The sequence below is a fragment of the Pygoscelis adeliae genome, unplaced genomic scaffold, assembly GCF_000699105.1.
Source record: "Pygoscelis adeliae isolate BGI_AS28 unplaced genomic scaffold, ASM69910v1 Scaffold42, whole genome shotgun sequence".
Taxonomy (NCBI): domain Eukaryota; kingdom Metazoa; phylum Chordata; class Aves; order Sphenisciformes; family Spheniscidae; genus Pygoscelis; species Pygoscelis adeliae.
Genome location: NW_008824283.1, coordinates 10,139,847 through 10,154,239, shown reverse-complemented (window position 1 = coordinate 10,154,239; position 14,393 = coordinate 10,139,847). Strand labels below are relative to the sequence as shown.

Genomic DNA, 14,393 nt, shown 5'->3' with positions numbered 1-14,393 from the left:
AGTGTGCCTGCAATGTAGGGCTTAAGGGATGGGCACAGCGTGGGGAACTCACGCTGTGCAAACGGAGGGGTGGCAAGGCTTGGAGGGGCATGTTTGCTCCCGGCACATCAGCGTCGCAGCATTGGTGTAGCAGGTGGGGGATAAGCAGCACTGTCTGTAGCAATCTACCTGGCTTCTTTCTGGTTTTCTTCACCTGAATTAGGACCAAAATAATAAGGAAAGTCTGGTGTTAGTGTGTTATAATTTTCTTTATATATTGTGACACATGTGATGTAATTTGGATATATTATGTCTTAATGAAACGGGACAGACAGGGACTTTTGAAATGCATTTTAAGGAATTCAAGAAGTTATTAAGAAAAAAGTGTTGAGCAGAAGTACTGCATAAGACAGTGATACACCTGTTAGAGTTTAGGATCTCAGCTGCCTGTTGCAGAATTTCATTTATTATATTAATGACACTTATTACATCGCTGGGCTATAATTGTTTACCAGTTATTACGATAATGATTATTAACTAGTTATCATATTAATAAACATGATTGTATTGGTTTCAGGTCCTCGTGTCAGTCTCCACTGACCAAATATTAAGTGAAATGGTGTGTTGTGAGCTGAACGCAGAGCTGGCCCAGCAGTCTCCCATCCGCCTGAGAGCTGCCGTCTCACCTTCCAGGGCTTCAGACAGTGGGTGCAACCCTGCTGCTTCCCTCCCCGCAGCACGCTCCCAGGCCTGTCACACCAAATTATTTGTAAACCCCAAGCCAGCTAATATCACGACAGTGTCAGTCTACATGCAAAGGGCACCAGGAAGCCATGAGAGACAACCGGTGCCGTGTGTTAGTAGTAACAGGCAAAAGAAAGAGGCTGCTCCAAAGCCCTATTCATAAGCTTAGCACAACAGAGTAATGCAGCGTTAGGGAAATTTAAGCTGGTGCTGAAAGCTAGTGTGCTTTGCTGCTTTTTTACTCAAGGGATGGCTTTTATCCTGAACTGTAATGCTTATGATATTTCAGACATGGCTTGCTTTGCTAGGTCATGTGAATGATGAATATCGCAGTATTTAGAGGTTTCTAGTAAATGAAACACACATGGGAATGAATGCAGATATAGATCACTTGCGTCAAACCCAGCTTTATCAGGGCTTGGTGAGATATCTTTTTCAAGTGCCTATAGCAACTGAAAAGCAATTAGAATTTCATTGTATTTTTCAGTTGCATTAACCATCCCGTAGATACGTATGAGAGCCCACATGGAAAAAGCTGCCACCATACTTTCACTGCGCAGTTCTTGTAATACAGAAGCGTGGGATGGCAGCAAAGCAAAACTTCAGTTGGACACTTGGAATTTAGAGACACCTCAGAAAGAACGGAAAGCCTCCCTGTCCAGCCATTAAAAAAAGGGATGTTGCTACAAAAATGAGAAGTGCCTCCTTCTCACCAAATGGACAGGTAACAGTACTGGGAAGGAGATTTCAGAAAGCTGCAGTGTGATAGCTGAAAGCTGCTTCTCCTAAAGACACAGGTCCTGGTCATCTTCTTTCAGTGCTGCATTTGTTAGAAGAGTTTATTCATTAGTGGTTTAGAGTGACAGACCTCTGCACAAAGGGGTTTTTCTTTATCTACCAGGCTGGGCAAGTGGGGATAGCTCTGAAGCAGTGAGATGAAGGGGAATCATGCAGCCCCTCAATGTCAGGGTCTGGCAAGTCCAAAGCTGCAAAAAGTTGAGAGGGAAACTGCCTGCAGTGGCCAGCGGAGCTGGATTTGTTTGGAGGGGGGTTGCCGGAGAAGAAGCACGGAGATCCCCTGCTTTTTTCATCCTCTGCCGTAATCCTCCCTTGCGGTCCTGCACAGTGCCTGGAAAATGCTTGCAGTGAGGTGTTCCTGAGCAGTGATTAGCGATGCAGTTAACAAATGCTGGTTTACATCACTTGGGGATAAATCCACCTTCTGACCATCTGTAACAAGTGGATCTGGTTTTCTTCCGATTCACATTCATGCCAAGCAGAATTACCTTCATTTAAATCACTGGTGTTTCTTGGAGAGTAACCACTATGAGAGAGTTGGTCCATTGGCAAGATCTCTTAATGAGTCACGTACTGTGGGGCAGAGATTATGTCTCTCTGGATGATTTGTTCATTCTTGAACATGAGGGGCCTCAACAGCTAGCAAGAAGTTAGCTCTTATTATGAAATGCATATGTGCAACTCTGAAGCTGTTAGCCTTGCAGATACCGGTAATCTGAAAGCAGTCTGCTTCACCTACTGTTGTATTTGGAGCAAGTGGATTTGGTCACTCATGCATTTTTTTTTTTTAAAGTACTGTCAGATCTCTCACAGGCAGTATTTTCTAATGAATGCAAATGAAAATTGTGATTATCCATTTCAAAGCAATCGGTAGCAAGCCATCGTTGCGCACAGAACATTATTTATACAGCTCATAAGCCCCAGTGATGCTCGTGCATAATTCCTCAGACATCACAGTGATAGAAATTGCCTTCAGGGCCGGACTTTCCAAGTCAGCCTCTCTGTTTTTAAGTTGCAGACATTGTCACTTCAATGGCTGACTACTTGATTTTGCAGGTTCAGTTTGATGCGCATATGATAGCAAGCCCACGCTTGCCTGCAGATGACAGACTGCACCCAAAATGACTTGCTCCTCTTAATAGCAGTGAATATAGTGACAGGCTGGCAGCTCGTAGGGACTCTTGGTTCTCTCTTCTTATTTTCCAAGTCCTTCTCTACTACTGCCTCTTTGCAGCTCTATTCTCATCCTACTCAGCACTTGCCTCACTATGAAAAATTGGGGCATATCATGTGTTTACATATATGATTGCTCTTAACTTAAACTTTATTTCCATGTCTTGCTCAGTCTCTAATTCCAGTGCATTGAATCCTGCTTGCTGTTTCCCACATGGGTAGTCTCTCTCTCACTGCTCAGTTTGAAGGACTCTTCTCGGACCGGTTAAAAATGGAATTCACCAAAAGACACAAATTATCTCTTCTTGTCCCTGCTGCACTCCTAGGGAAAGTGAATATAATTGTGTCTCTTCCTGCTGTTAATACTGTAGTCACTACATCCAATAATCTTTTGGGAAGTTTAACTTTTAAAACACTGGGCAATTTATTACCCCCATATATTAGCTCTCCTTGGTAGCCGAGAGGTACAGCAACAAACTGCAGTGAAACTGGGAAGGTAGAAAATGTCCGGCCAGTAACATCTTTCCTAAGAGACTATGTTAACCAAAGGACTAATAAAATCTTGTTTAACCATCATTGAAAGACTTTTTGGTAAATGGCCAACCCCGGTTGGTCTCTTGTGTATAAAAAGTAGTATAGAAATGTTCCTTCTAGCATTAATTCATATCGGCTTCTGATGCCCATCTCCTGTACATCAAAGAGAAATGCTCCTTTATTGCACCATTTTACATTTTAAAACATTTAAGCTTGTAGCGCATTCCACCTACTTCTTTTTGCAGTGGCGCTCTCTGCCCTTAGTCCTACTGAAATATCATCTATATTGGTTGGTGTTTCGTACACACGTACAGCCTGGTCCCATAGTAGGACTAATAAAATCTTGTTTAACCATCATTGAAAGACTTTTTGGTAAATGGCCAACCCCGGTTGGTCTCTTGTGTATAAAAAGTAGTATAGAAATGTTCCTTCTAGCATTAATTCATATCGGCTTCTGATGCCCATCTCCCCTGTACATCAAAGAGAAATGCTCCTTTATTGCACCATTTTACATTTTAAAACATTTAAGCTTGTAGCACATTCCACCTACTTCTTTTTGCAGTGGCGCTCTCTGCCCTTAGTCCTACTGAAATATCATCTATATTGGTTGGTGTTTCGTACACACGTGCAGCCTGGTCCCATAGTGGTGAAGTAGAGATCTTTCCCTGCTCTCATATAGGGCTTAGGGGGTTTTGGCCAGGCAGTCCCTTGTTGCCATGCCTGTGTTTCTAGTCCTCCACTGACGTGTGGGAGGGAGGTTTCTCCGTGTAATCCACTGGTAGCCCCCAGAGGTAAATATCCCATTCTTTTCCTTACACCGAGGACAGACTCAGCCTAAGGTTGAGTCTCAGCGTTATGGAAATACAAAGCACTCTCCCAGCCAAGCACTGATCAGAAGGTTGTTCTTATGCAAATCCAAACAGGACAGTGTGAAAATGCTTAAAGCGAGGCCCCATCTAGGGCAATGTTACAGACTTGTTAGTCTGGATCTGTGAAATCCATTTTTTCACTGAAGAGTGGAGTTTACAGCTTCCAAAGCCAGATCGCTACCTGCCTGTTTCTCAGTGTGTCATCCATGTCTCCTACCTACATTTTAATTCCCTTCCCTTTATTTTCCAAGTATTATCCCGTACAACAGAGCAAAGGCTTTATTACTTTCTCTCGCACAGCGTAGCCCATGTGTTTCTATCCCCTAGCTTCTCAAGTTGGATGTGTCTAAGTGTGACCTTTTGCTTATAGGTAAGAGCAAGAGGCTTTTAGGAGTCGACACAAGGTTTTGCATTTCTAGCATGCTTGGCAGCTGTTTGCTACAGTCATCCATCGAGGCCTCTACAGAAATTGGTAGGCTCATCCCTGACTCTAAGAACTTACAAGTCAAATGCAGTAACCAGACAACCTCCTCTTGCTCAAGCTACTCTTGCATGAAGTCACACGGAAAATCAGTGAGTGTGAGGGCCAGGGCTATGCCCCATACCTCTTCAACCATAGTGACCCATCTTGCACGCTGGGGCATGATGCTGCTGACTGGTGACTGCTTTCAGTTACATATCTGTTTCCAGAATAACACCACATTTAAAAAAAAAGAGAAAACAGTAACTGTTTATCCTGGCTGAGCTTGTGTAACAGGTTTTCATATGATGTGTTTAGTGTTTAAAGTCTTTTTTCATGAAACTGTTTCAGTATCCAAAAAAACCCCATTTCCCTTACTCAGCTTCATTAGTTATAGGAAATCACTGGATTAAAGTAGAGAGTAGATTAGCAAAAAATAAACCGTAGTATGTCTTGGGCATATGGTGCTGCGTATGAATGGGTTTTAACTACTTAACTGTGTATAACAAAGAGCAGAAGGAGAGATTTGTCTTAGCATGCAATAATTACAATTTGCAGTAGCTGCATAGCTTAACAGTCAGAACCCAGAAAGCCACGGAAAGCTTTCGGTTAGGATTTGCCTGGGGGGGGTGTGCCTGTCCCCAAGCTCATGCCGCGTTTTCTGCCAGCTGACAGCCAGGCACGAGACCGGACTTAGCTAATTAACAGGGTGCCTCTCCCTCCTTTCCCTTCCTCTTTGCTGGGCTCATGGTTTGCAGCGCTGGGCTAGTGTGGGTTACAGAGATCAGGATTTAGCTCGTCGGATGCGGGAGCCAGCACTGGTCCCGGTACGCTGCTCCAGCGCACGGGCCAGAGGGGAGGCATGCTGTGGGCAAGCCCGTGACAGCCCAGGCTTCGCCTCAGCTGGAAATTGTCCCCTGCAGAGCAAATACAAACAGAAGTAGTAAATAAAAGAGGCCTCAATGTCAGGGTGATTGCTGGGGAGTATCAGCTTTCAGGCTCTGGGCACAGACAGCGCAATACAGCCAGCTTTGAATTCAGACGACTCCATAATTTCTAGCTTCATGCTTTTTTTAACCAATATCTACCATTCCCCTGTGATACTTCAACCTACAAAAGTCAAATTTATGCCTTTTCTACATAAACCCAGCTCACACCGGTTTGAACTTGGTCCTGAGACACAAGTCAGTGCAAACACTGGTAACGTCCTGACAGTGCTTCACCTCCTGCTTCTCAGGAAAACTGTCCTTTTCCATCTGGGTGCCGAGAGGTTTCTGAAAACCAAGCAATGGTGGTGACATCATTTCCATGTCTTAAAAAACCTGCTTATAAAGGGATATAAAGATTTGCAAAGCCAATCAAATCTAGTTTATAAAGTAAATTCAGAAATACCAGGAGAATTACCTGGTGTTTATCTGGGCTCCTCAGTAGGTTTGCTACCACGGATTAACCAGTAATGTTACACCACATAGCTTAAACATGCATGTCCTTCCCTTTTTTTTTTTTGAGTTGTTTTCCTCTGAGGTTTCCACAATGTGTTTCACATCCACTGTGAGTAACATTCTTGGACTTCTGCCCTGGATTAATCAAACATAAATCATTGCCCCATGCAAAAAGAAAGTTTTGCCAAAAATTGCAGTCGTCCAGAGAAGAAGAAAAGAGATTTTTTTTTCCTCTGTGAACTTTTAACTAATTTTATTCCTTTTTTTTTTTGTGGGAAATTTTGTGCATTAAAAAATTCACCGACAAGGCCCTGATCATCTTGGTTTTTTAGTGATTAATACGAAAAATTAAATTCCCAGCTGCTCAGGAGAATATTCTTGCTTTCTCCTCAATTAGTTTTATGGTGGTGAGCCCTGCCAAACTTGCAGACTTTGTGTTTAGGTTATCAATAACTCAGCATTACTTCTATTGCAGAGTTCCCTGAAGAGAAGAGGCAGCAGAGAAATGCACAAAGAAAAAAAGGCATTTTCCCAGGTATGGTTTTTCAAGAACATGCAATTTTGAGCTAAAGCACATGATAAAACTCCAAATTTCTTTTTATGGGTGTTGACAGGACCGTCAGGCATATTAACTAGAGTGCAATTAGACCTTAATCTACTGAGACCTCCCAGAGATTATGTAGAAGCAATTTAGGACACAAGTGTGATCTCTAAACCGTGCAGCTTCTCGGGCTCATTGTGCTTGTATCCGTATATTCAGGCTGCAGGTTTTCTACAAGAAGAGAAAATCACCTTGCCTCACAAAGTAATTGGATCGCGGCTTAGGGACTAACTAAATTTATACACAGTGCCAAACATTTTGTGCTAATGAGCATCTTGGCAGGGAATGCGGTTGACACACTGCAACGACACCTCGCGAGCTCTCGTGTCGCAGCCCCAGGTTTGATCTCTCTCTGGTGTCAGGGGGCCAGCATGTGAACTGGTGCTCCCCCAGGCTGAGATACAACACAGAGCCTAAGCTACCCACTCAGTCTCCCTTTGGACACCAGTTCTACTGAAATCCCGTAGGCTGATTCTTCTCAGGGAGGCAGTTTGCCTGGTTTCCTCTGCTTTTTGTGCTGACTGTAGGAGTTAAAGCTTTTCCCAGCACCCGTATGGGTACTGTTTATAGCCAGAGAGATGGGGATAGTGTTTCACCTCACTGCGAAAGGAGCCAAGAGCAACATCATGCCTTCGTTAAAGAAAGGTTGCGCCTCCCCTGCTGCCCCCTCAGCAGGCTATGTGTATGCAGCCGAGACCCAAGAGGTCTTCTCTGAGTCGATGGAGTCTTAAAATCCATTGATTTGTAATAATAACCATAATAAATCATTACAACGTGTTGCACTTGAGTGGGTAGGGCGGGCAGCTGAGTGGGTAGGGTGGGCAGACCAGGGGCTGGGGGTGGCCAGGGGCTGCAGCCTGCTTTCCCAGGACAGAGCAGACCAAGCACCCCCGCTGAGCCCATACAAGCACGGCTTAATCAGACCTTAAAATGGGGCACTGGGCTTTCTGCCTGCAGTGCCTGCTACGGAGAACTATTTAAGTCATCAGTCAGGTCAGAGAGTTTGTTTTTCTGCAAGTCTGCAACATACATGGATGAAATAGATTTATGCCCTCACGTATGTAGATTACAGATGAAGCTACATGAAGGCAGGGTTGTGTCCACTGGGGTCTGTGGGAGGCACTGTCCTTCCTTTCCTCATTCCTGGAAATACAGAGCGGTGCAGAGGGAACGGATTCCTTGTGCTTGCTTCCTCCGCCCAAATTCAGGCATCAACAGCATCTGTAGTTTGCCTTGGAAAGTCTTAAAAAGGACTTCACAAAATTATCTGAGTAACCCTGGGTCAGCTCTGCTCCACTCACAATGTGGGTAAGTGATCCTGGAAACCACCCGGGGAAAAAAAAAAACCTTTACACTGTACAGGTAACTCATGCAAGCAAAGGATTTGGGCTTGAAAATGGAAACCATTGCGACAGCACTGTGCAAGGTGGCCATTCAGTTTTCTTCAGCAATTCTTTAGGGTAGGAAAGACTGAGAAACAATCTTATATATTGACATGGCCCAGCCTATAGATGCATGTCCTAGCTATCTCCCAACTCTAGGCTGCTACCCAGAGCTGTCTCCAAAGCCAGGTATCCCTTCAGAGGTATGTGCTGGTTGAGACTAGAGCGCACCACAGCAAGTGCCTGACCTGGTCAAACAGCCGCCGGGTCCTGTGGCATGGCTCAAAAGGGTTAGTACAGCTACAGCCTGGGTGGTTCAAAACACTGCTCTTCAGGGACAGCCGCCCTAAATACCTGAAATAAGTTCAAATACCCATTACATGTTCTGTGAAAAGCAACCACAGACTTAGATTCTGTGCATCCCCATGCTTACAAATATGTATAGCATATGGCAAGACCGGTGTTTTTACTTACTGGGAGCTTATCATGAAAATTAGCTGGAACATCGCACCCACCGCAGGGCACACCAAGTAAATAATACCTGTGAAATTGATTGTCTTGAAGTAGTGTAAAAGCAGAATTCACAGTAGCGCTTACCTGCCTCTAGCAGTATTGAAGAAAAAAAGTTTTTATTCAGCAGAATTGCAAAACGGAGCTTCTTGGAAAATACCAGGCACCAGGCAAAACACAAAGAAAAGTGGTTCTCCAGCGCAAGGTAGGAGTGCTGGCACTCAGCCAGATGCTTGGGTGCTGGTCATACTGCCCTGTCGTCAGACTTGCAACCCCAAAACTGCTTATCCATCTTCTGCCTGGCAGGTCCCTTGAGCCGGTGGTGGTGGTAGAGGAGATGGCATTGGTCTCTATCTATCTTTGTGTCTTCTTGCCAGAAAAGAAATATCATATTTGGGAATTTTTGATCAGCTCTTCATTCTCATCACATCATTTACATTGCATAATGAATTTAAGTTCATTTCCTTCCTTTAAGTTTCATTTCTTTATCTCCACGTTCTACATTTGTCTAAATTAGACTGCAGACTCTGTAGGGAGGCATCTGGGTTTTTTCTTTCTGCTTTTTTTTCCATTAACATCCCTCTGAAGTGCCATGCAGAGCTGTGATGCTATTGCATGCAAATAATCACTATCAGTAATCATTAATTCCCATTTATCCTTAATGATCTCCTAAAGTCCGTGACTAGCACCATGACTGATGGAACATTTTTTCACTGTCGTTCCTTCTTTTCTTTCTATACAGTCTGCCTTACGTACACCTTTTAAGAAAGCGTCCACATACTGGATGTGAAATACAGTCAGGCTGTGCCATAGCCCAGCTTTCAGGCCCTGGGATTCGAGCCTCTTGTTCCTCCAAAACAGTGGAAAGACTGTATTCTCCTCCCCCCCCCCCCCCTTTCTTTTCCTTCATGATTTAACTAATAGTGAACTATTCTTAATTTCGGTGATTTGGCCTCTCCTTAGTTTGCCTTTTATGTCAAGATGTACGTATGACATATATATATGTCAACTCTACTTGCCTGTGTGGGTGTCTCGCCCTCTTGCTGTTTCTACTTGGTTTCAACTGATCAAGAAATCACTGATATTTCTGTACACAAAGTTTCAGAGGAACAGATGCATGAAGGTTGGAGTCCTACCCTTCTGGCATGCTTAGATCTGGCTGATAAATCCCTCCTGACTATTCTTTTCCTTTGGAAAAAAGCTGTCCGGGGAATGGGATTTTCAGTAGTCATGTTCCCTGGCAGAGAAGCAGGGAAGATCTAGAGCTTTCTCACCTTTCCAGATGGGATCCATATTTAGTAGGCGAGATTAACATCCATCAGCTCTGTTGTTTTGTATGAGGCTTGTGTTTGTTTAATGAAAAAAATGTCCTTTGTTTCAGCTCTTGTGAAAAACAGCACTTACAAATGTGATCCTTTTTTTTCATAGACAAAACCTAGCAATAAAGTAATGCCGTTGTAAGAAGTTAATGGTGGTTTTGTCCTGCTATAACAACGTGCTAACTCTGCAGACGCATTGAGTCGTGCAGTGATGCCGAGCAAAAACACTGGGGCCCTGACCTCAAACCCATCGAAGCCTTTCCCTTTTCTTCAAAAGCTTCAAAATGCTGAGTGCGTTGTCCCGAGAGCGACTCAGTGACTGTTATTTATATTGCTCAAAATGCAGTGGGTGTCAGGCTGGAGCCCCCTCTGACCCCCGGGGAGGAGCTGGCCCCTAGTGCTCCCAGCCGGGGGAGAGGGGCACGGGCAGGCTGGCCCTTCCCCACCAGCATCGGTCCAGCTGCCGGCAGCCAGGGAGGTGCGAGGTGCCAGCTAGTGCCACTGATGGCTGGGCTCTTGCAGCCAAAGGGAGACAAGAAGCACGGGGAAAAATGCTGGATTACAAAGACAGAATAAGGAAAATGTCAGATGCGATTATTTCCAAGCTATTAACAAATACATAAATAAACTGGAGTAATCACCCCACCTGTGAGCTCTGAAGTGCAGCACTGGTCTGGATGTAACCCTCCTTGTGATCTTTCTATTTCCCTAAAAGCAAAGCCTACAGCTGCGGGGATAAACTGATTCTCGATGAGAGGAAAAACAGAGGTAACGTATTGTGCAGCCCTGACCAAAGATGATGCTTTAGTCATACAGCCTAAAGCAACCCAGAGCAACCAAAATTCAGAGTGACTCCAGTGGAGGCTGCATGAAGTTTTGCCAGGTTTAAATCTGATACTTAATTTGCAGTTTCGAGTTATAAAGAGAAAAGCAATTTGCAAATACATGTGTGAAAAAGAGGTGTGTGTATGTGAGGTGATAGAGAGGAAAGAAAGCCAATCTTCTAGAGGCTCCGCTTCTAATCAATTATATGCACCTCGATTGTATTCATAGAAAACTCACATTTCTGATGCCAGAAACACAATGACCAGAGGTTTAGTCAATCAACTGATCAACTGATTGCAGTTGTGTTTGACTCCTGGTTATCACTGAAAAGCACATATTAATAGAAACTTTGGCTATTGTTTACCTCTATCATGTTATTAACATTTAAGATAACTTTTGTACTATTTAGTATTTTAATGTTCCAGCCTGCACCAAGCAGAATCAGTAAGCTGACTGAGTTCACAAGTATACAACCAATTACTTTTGTGGCTGTTTAGGTATTAATACCTGAAATTAAGACATAATTAGTATATATCTAAATAGAATGGGACGAAATTAATCTAGGTGACATAAAAGACACCATTACCAATGTGCAAGGATGTGTGTTTTAGAAACTAAATCGTTTCCTCAGATTGCTGAGCCACAATTAGTTTTGTAAATCTTTTTATTTTTTTAATAGCCTGATCTGGGTGAACAATTAAAGTCAGTCATGTTTTCTTCTGGCTTTGGTTGCCATTGTTAGGAATTATAACAAAATGGTGCTTGTGAAAGATAACAGTGCTCCGGAGACTGAAATGAAGTTTCCATAGATAATTGCACATATGTCCACATGGCCTACCAACAATGATGAAATCTGCTGTCTCAAGAGATCATCTTTCAAAGCCTGCTTTCCATTATACTGCTAATGCTGATAAATGTGTCTCTTACGAGGCCAAGTGCCTGTATCTCCATGACAATTCATGAAAGTGATTCATGCAAAGAAATTGTTCATCGGCTTAGAATTTACTTAACCTTGTCTCTTATTTCAGCACAATACACACTGGAGTTTTCATTTGAGTTGAGATGCGGTGCTTTAAAATGCCCAACACACACAAAAAAATCAAAATCTCATTCAATACCCTGGTGCTTCCTGAAAAATGCAGGTTTTCACATGGGATGGATTTGGACGTAACTACAGTTTAATGAATTTTTCTTTCCTTTTTCACATGTTTTCACCACTCTCCCTTGTGAACAGTTGTCCCTACCAGAAACAGGGATCACAATCTGGTCCATCCTAATAATAACAGCAGCAGAGACAGCAGTAGTGCTTCCTATTCAGAAAGTGAGTTAGGCACTCTGGCTAGTTCACAGCATTGTGAGATCCAGTAATTGAAGTCTTCTCTTTGCAAGGCAACCACGCATCTTAGCACACTTTTTTTTATGCTTTCTAGCTGAAGAAGCCCGAGATTTGGGATTACGATGAGCAAATTCATCTGAGTAGTCTTTGTTTCATGATGCTGAAAGGGAGCGAATGTATCATTAAACATAAATGGAACAGAAAGTTCCAACAAATCATGGCACCTTTTCATTTGAGTCATTCTTATTTTCCACCAAATTTGCTCAGTATTTGAGAAAAAGTAAGCATTGTGCTGGCACTCTTGCACCACTGAACACTTGCATTGGCACACTGATTTTTTTTTTTCCCTCTTTAACTCTGGTCAAGCTGCTTTGCCAATTTAACCAGGACCAAGCCGTGAAATGTGTCAACTGTGTGGTTTGCGCAGCTCTGTCTGTGTATTGTTTGCATACCTAACAGATACAGCTCAGAGGGTGGGGAGGTGGAGATTTCGGAAGGTGAGCAACTGATTGCGCTTCTAATATAATCTTTGGGGGGGTGATTATTCTTGGCAGGAGGATAGCGCTGATTTGAAGTGCCAGCTCCAGTTTGCTAAAGAGGAGGCAGCGCTGATGCGTAAGAAGATGGCCAAACTGGGGAGGGAGAAGGATGAACTGGAGCAGGAGCTCCAGAAGTACAAGTCCATCTATGGAGACGTGGACAGTCCCCTGCCTACCGGGGAGGCAGGGGGCCCGCCCAGCACCAGAGAGGCCGAGCTGAAGCTTCGTTTGAAGCTGGTGGAGGAGGAAGCCAACATACTGGGCAGAAAAATAGTGGAACTGGAGGTGGAGAACAGGGGGATTAAAGCTGAGATGGAGGATATGAGGTGCCAGTACGAAAAAGAATGTCTCAGCAGGGACCACATTTCAAGCATTCCTACCTCGCCCTACGGCGACTCCGTGGAGTCGGCCACGGAGCTGCGCCGGCACCTGCAGTTTGTGGAAGAGGAAGCAGAACTGCTGAGGCGGTCAATCTCCGAAATCGAGGATCACAACAAGCAGCTAACAAACGAGCTGAACAAATTCAAGTTTGAGCCAGGCCAGGAGCCAGGCTGGTTGGATGACGTGGCATCCAAGTGCGGTGGCACCTTGCAAGAGGAGCTGAAGTCGGCCAGGTTGCAAATCAACGAGCTGAGCGGGAAAGTGATGAAGCTCCAGTATGAGAACAGGGTCCTGATGTCCAATGTCCAGCGTTATGATCTTGCATCTCACCTGGGCCTGCGCACTTCCAGCCCCAGGGACAGCGATGCCGACAGTGATGCCGGGAAGAAGGAGAGTGACAGCGAAGAGGGTCGCCCACCCCAGCCTAAGAGAGAGGGGCCCATCGGGGGTGAGAGCGACTCTGAAGAAGTGTATGAGAAGACGTCGGGGTTTGGGAGTGGGAAGCCATCGGAAGTCAGCGACCTGTGCTCTGCCGAGCTCATGAGAGTGAAAGAGGACACCGAGTCTTTAATTAACATCAAACGTGAGGCTGAGCGGCTCGAAAGGACTGTGGACCGCCTTATCACCGATACGGACAGCTTGATTTATGATGCGAAGGTGCACATAACCAGCAGCCCATCCACCGAGCAGGATTTCAAAGGTGATGAGGAAAGGGGGGAGGATAAGCACGAACCGGAGCTTCTGGACACCATCAACTCCAGGATGAAAGCTTTCCGGAAGGAGCTGCAGACCTTCCTGGAGAAGGTTGATCACATTGGGGAGGGCCTTAAGGAGCAGATGGAGGACCTCTCCCCTCTTCCCCATCTCACAGAGTCTTCCAGTTTTCTATCCACCATGACATCCATGTCTCGAGACTCTCCCATTGGTAACCTGGGGAAGGAGTTAATCACTGACTTCCAGGTAGGTCGGCCCCTTGTTTGCCTTCTTTCTGTTTATTGTTTCTCTTTCTTGCTGGCATCGCTACAGTAGAGCTAATTTTCCTCACAGCTGCTTTGTTATGATTTCAGACCTGCAATGTATTAAAGTGCGTAATGTTAAACAAACACTTTACAGGTTTTTTTTCTTTTGTTTGTTTGCACAACTCCTTTGATTCAGAGGCGGTTCCTCGTGGCAAAAAGGCTAATCCACTGGTGCTATAGAGATCTGTCTTCTTTTTGTCTGTAACAGCAGTGTTTACCTGTGAAAGAGGAGATTAATTAAAAAAAAAAAAATCTGATGAATGTAAATTAGCAGCCTTGCTAAGAAATGTGAGGAGGTCTTTATTATGCTTTCTTGTAAAAGGGTCAGGCGTGTTCTCAAAAGCCTTGCCAAAAGAACCCAACCAAATGCAGTTTTCTAAGTGATGTGTTTTGAAAAGCCTGCTTACAGCTCACTCCCCTAACCGAGCAGCGAGTGAGAAGTTCTGTAGCCAGCGAAGGACTGCCTTGCCTAAAGCGTTGCC

General features: G+C 44.4%; 1 protein-coding gene across 1 annotated transcript in view; it reads left to right on the top strand.

Annotated features, from left to right (window-relative positions):
- The window catches only part of MTCL1 (microtubule crosslinking factor 1), a 101,289-nt gene that overhangs the window by 41,577 nt on the left and 45,319 nt on the right, over nt 1–14,393 (top strand). Inside the window, 3 exon segments of the mRNA XM_009318538.1 lie at nt 6,475–6,534; nt 8,623–8,697; nt 12,527–13,852. Coding sequence (XP_009316813.1) covers nt 6,475–6,534; nt 8,623–8,697; nt 12,527–13,852 — 1,461 coding nt within the window.